This window comes from Equus quagga, chromosome 1 (genome assembly GCF_021613505.1).
Source record: "Equus quagga isolate Etosha38 chromosome 1, UCLA_HA_Equagga_1.0, whole genome shotgun sequence".
NCBI classification, from domain to species: domain Eukaryota; kingdom Metazoa; phylum Chordata; class Mammalia; order Perissodactyla; family Equidae; genus Equus; species Equus quagga.
The window spans coordinates 19764610-19767574 of NC_060267.1; the positions used below are offsets into that span (position 1 = coordinate 19764610).

The 2965-nt window shown below is 43.0% G+C and overlaps 1 protein-coding gene across 1 annotated transcript; it reads left to right on the forward strand.

Annotated features, from left to right (window-relative positions):
- Nucleotides 1–1738: 1738 nt before the first annotated feature.
- On the forward strand, nt 1739–2668 carry LOC124234674 (olfactory receptor 8S1-like). Its single transcript, XM_046652020.1, has one exon. It carries the CDS (start codon nt 1739–1741, stop codon nt 2666–2668), a length of 930 nt encoding a protein of 309 aa, XP_046507976.1.
- Nucleotides 2669–2965: the final 297 nt, after the last annotated feature.

Below are 2965 nucleotides of genomic sequence, written 5' to 3' on the forward strand. Positions count from 1 at the left end.
TTGTCCAATGGGAGTCTTCCTGTTCTGTCCTCTATATATCAGGTTCTGGACCAAAAACGAAAGTTAGGCTTTTATTTTGAATGGGAATGTGTTACTGGCTGCAAAGCCAGATGAAGAGTAGGAGGGAGACTTCCTGAAGAATTGGAAGTTAAAAAGGTGGAGAAGAGAGAGAGAGAGACATTTTTATTTCTTCTGGCCGTGGAATCCCTAGTTCACCAGATTTTTAGTGATGGAACCTTTCACTTCAGGAAAATTCTACCACCAAAAATCAAGTGTGATTAAATAGATGAAAGGAGAGATGAGGCGAATGAGATGGATGCGAGGGCCCAAAGACACCCTCTAACTCCTCACCCCCTCAACACTTAGGGTGGCCCCAAAAGACTATGACAGAAAATACAGAGTTCCATTCAACACACTTGGAATGGCAGCGGTAGTGCTCTGCGATCCTAGGTCTGCGGGATTTCAAAAGGGCATCAGATTCAGTCCCATGTACCAAAGTAGAATCAAATCACCGAGATGCCCGACGGTGAAGGGGAAGAGGCCACAAAACAACGTGCCCTTTAGGAGTTCAGCATCCTTTGCCCTGGGGCTTTTCTCTTTGCCAGTTTTCCCTTTGCCTTTCTCTCTGGAGAAAACAAAGCTAGGCTGAGAGTTTCCTGAAAGTCTCCAAATCTTCCCTTTAGAAAAAAAGAAGTATTCAATGGAAAAATAATTTCACAACATTAGAGAAATTGTTTAAAAGAAAAAATACCTGTAAGCCTACTACCCAATAGAGAAATTATTTCTATTTTTCCATATTCTATGTCAATCTTTGTTCATACATACAAAATTTTGATTTTTTTTACAGTGTGTTATGGGCTACATGGCTTACAAAAGTATTTGTTTCACTTACCCAACTTTACAAACGAATAAGCAAAGGCTTACGAAACTGAGTAGCTTTTCCCAGATGATACCAGTAGAATGTTTGAGCCAACACTCGAACAAAGGATATTACTCTAAGACTAGTGCTCTTTCCTCTTCAACAGCAGCTGACACAGAACTTTAGAGACCACTGGCTGAGTATCACAGACAAGGAATATTGTGATCTCATTTAGGTGAACTCCCTACTAGCAAAGTTGCTCATGACCCCCAAACTCCCCAAGACTCAGCTGTAACAATTCAAAATCACTAAGTGTGGTACATGAGGAGGCATACCAGACTAGTTGGAACATCTTGTCTGGTCCCAACTTGACATCACTTTGACATGAGACCTTAGTCAATGCTTTCTCCTCATTTTTCCTCATTTGTAAAATGAAGGAGTTAAAGTCCATTATGGCACCATCCTCACATACTGTGAGCCTATGATCTTACCATTCTGGAAAGGAATCACTTTCCCATGGGCCTTCCAGCCCCTAACCATAGAGGGTTTTACAGGCTTTGCCACTGGGGTTATTGTCCTTATTTTGACTCTAGAACCTACCTGATTTGCATGTGCATGGTACATTTATTAAAGAGTGATGAAGTAGGGTGAAGGTATAGCAATCATGACAAGACAGTGCTGGTAGTTAGAAAAGATAGCCAGTGATGATATTGTATCTGAGAAGACACTTACCTATGCTGTTTCCTGTTTTGGTCCATAGGTAAGGAGGTATACTGTTTGAGAGTAGAAAACTCCTGTTCACTGAGAATGAATCAGATCAATGTTGCATCAAGTGGAGCACCATTCATTTCTTTTGAAGGATAGAATCTTTAAGAAATAATGAAAAATGTCAGTATTATTACTGAGTTTGTCCTTTTGGGATTGTCCAGTGACCCCCACATCCAGACCATGCTCTTTGTGCTATTTCTGGGGATTTATCTCCTGACTTTGACGGGGAACGTGGTGATGACCCTGGTGATCTGGGCTGATTCTCACCTCCACACACCCATGTACTTCTTCCTTGGACACCTATCATTCTTGGATCTCAGTTTCTCCTCAGTTACTGTGCCCAAGATGCTACAGAACTTGTCGTCTCAGAAGAAAAGAATCTCGCTGTGGGGCTGCATTGCTCAGAGTTTCTTTTTCATTCTCTCTGGGGTAACAGAAGCTTGTTTGCTCTCTGCCATGGCCTATGATCGCTATGCTGCCATCTGCCACCCTCTGGTCTACACCATGCTTATAAACAGACCTCTCTGTACTGTGATTGTGAGCATAGCTTGGGCAGTGGGATTTCTGATTTCCTTGATGAATAATCTCTTCATCCACAAGTTACACTTCTGTGGGTCCAACATCATCCCCCATTTCATCTGTGAGCTACCTACACTCTTCCCTCTGTCCTGTACTGATCCTACTGTCAACGAAATTCTTGTAGCTGTGTCATGTGCACTTCTGGGGCTGCTGACACTTCCCTTGATCCTCTTCTGTTACTCCAGGATAATTTCTGCCATCCTGAGCATCCACTCCTCTGAGGGCCGAGGCAAAGCCTTCTCTACCTGCTCCTCCCACCTTACCGTGGTGCTCTTGTTCTACGGGACAGCTCTATTCAGGTACATCAGCCTCACCTCGGGCTCAGTGTTGGAGCAAGTGGTCTCCGTTCAGTATGGTGTGATCACGTCCTTGCTGAACCCCCTCATCTACAGCCTCAAGAATCAGGAAGTGAAGGCAGCTCTGAAGAGGATGATGAGGCAACAAAGGTGTGCCTTAGGTTAAGAGAAAGTTATTTGTTTCTGGTCATGAAATAGAAAAATTATCTCTAAAGGAGAATGATTTTTATAGGCACAGAGCACTTGGAGAAATTGAATTTCATTTAAATTCAAGTATTTGTCTGGACAATGAAGCAAATAAACTTCCACAAGAATAGAAGCTGGGGGAAACGAGTTTGATGTACAAGCTCTTATGCAGCAGCCCTTTGCAAAATAATCTGAGAAAGGGATCTTCGCTCCATTTGAGGAGATAGCAGGGCAGACACAGATGAAGTGTATTGGAGTAGAACAGGGTCTCTGGCCA

Coding starts and splice junctions, on each gene's coding strand:
- LOC124234674 (XM_046652020.1), top strand. CDS start 1,739: ATGAAAAATGTCAGTATTATTACTGAGTTTGTCCTTTTGGGATTGTCC.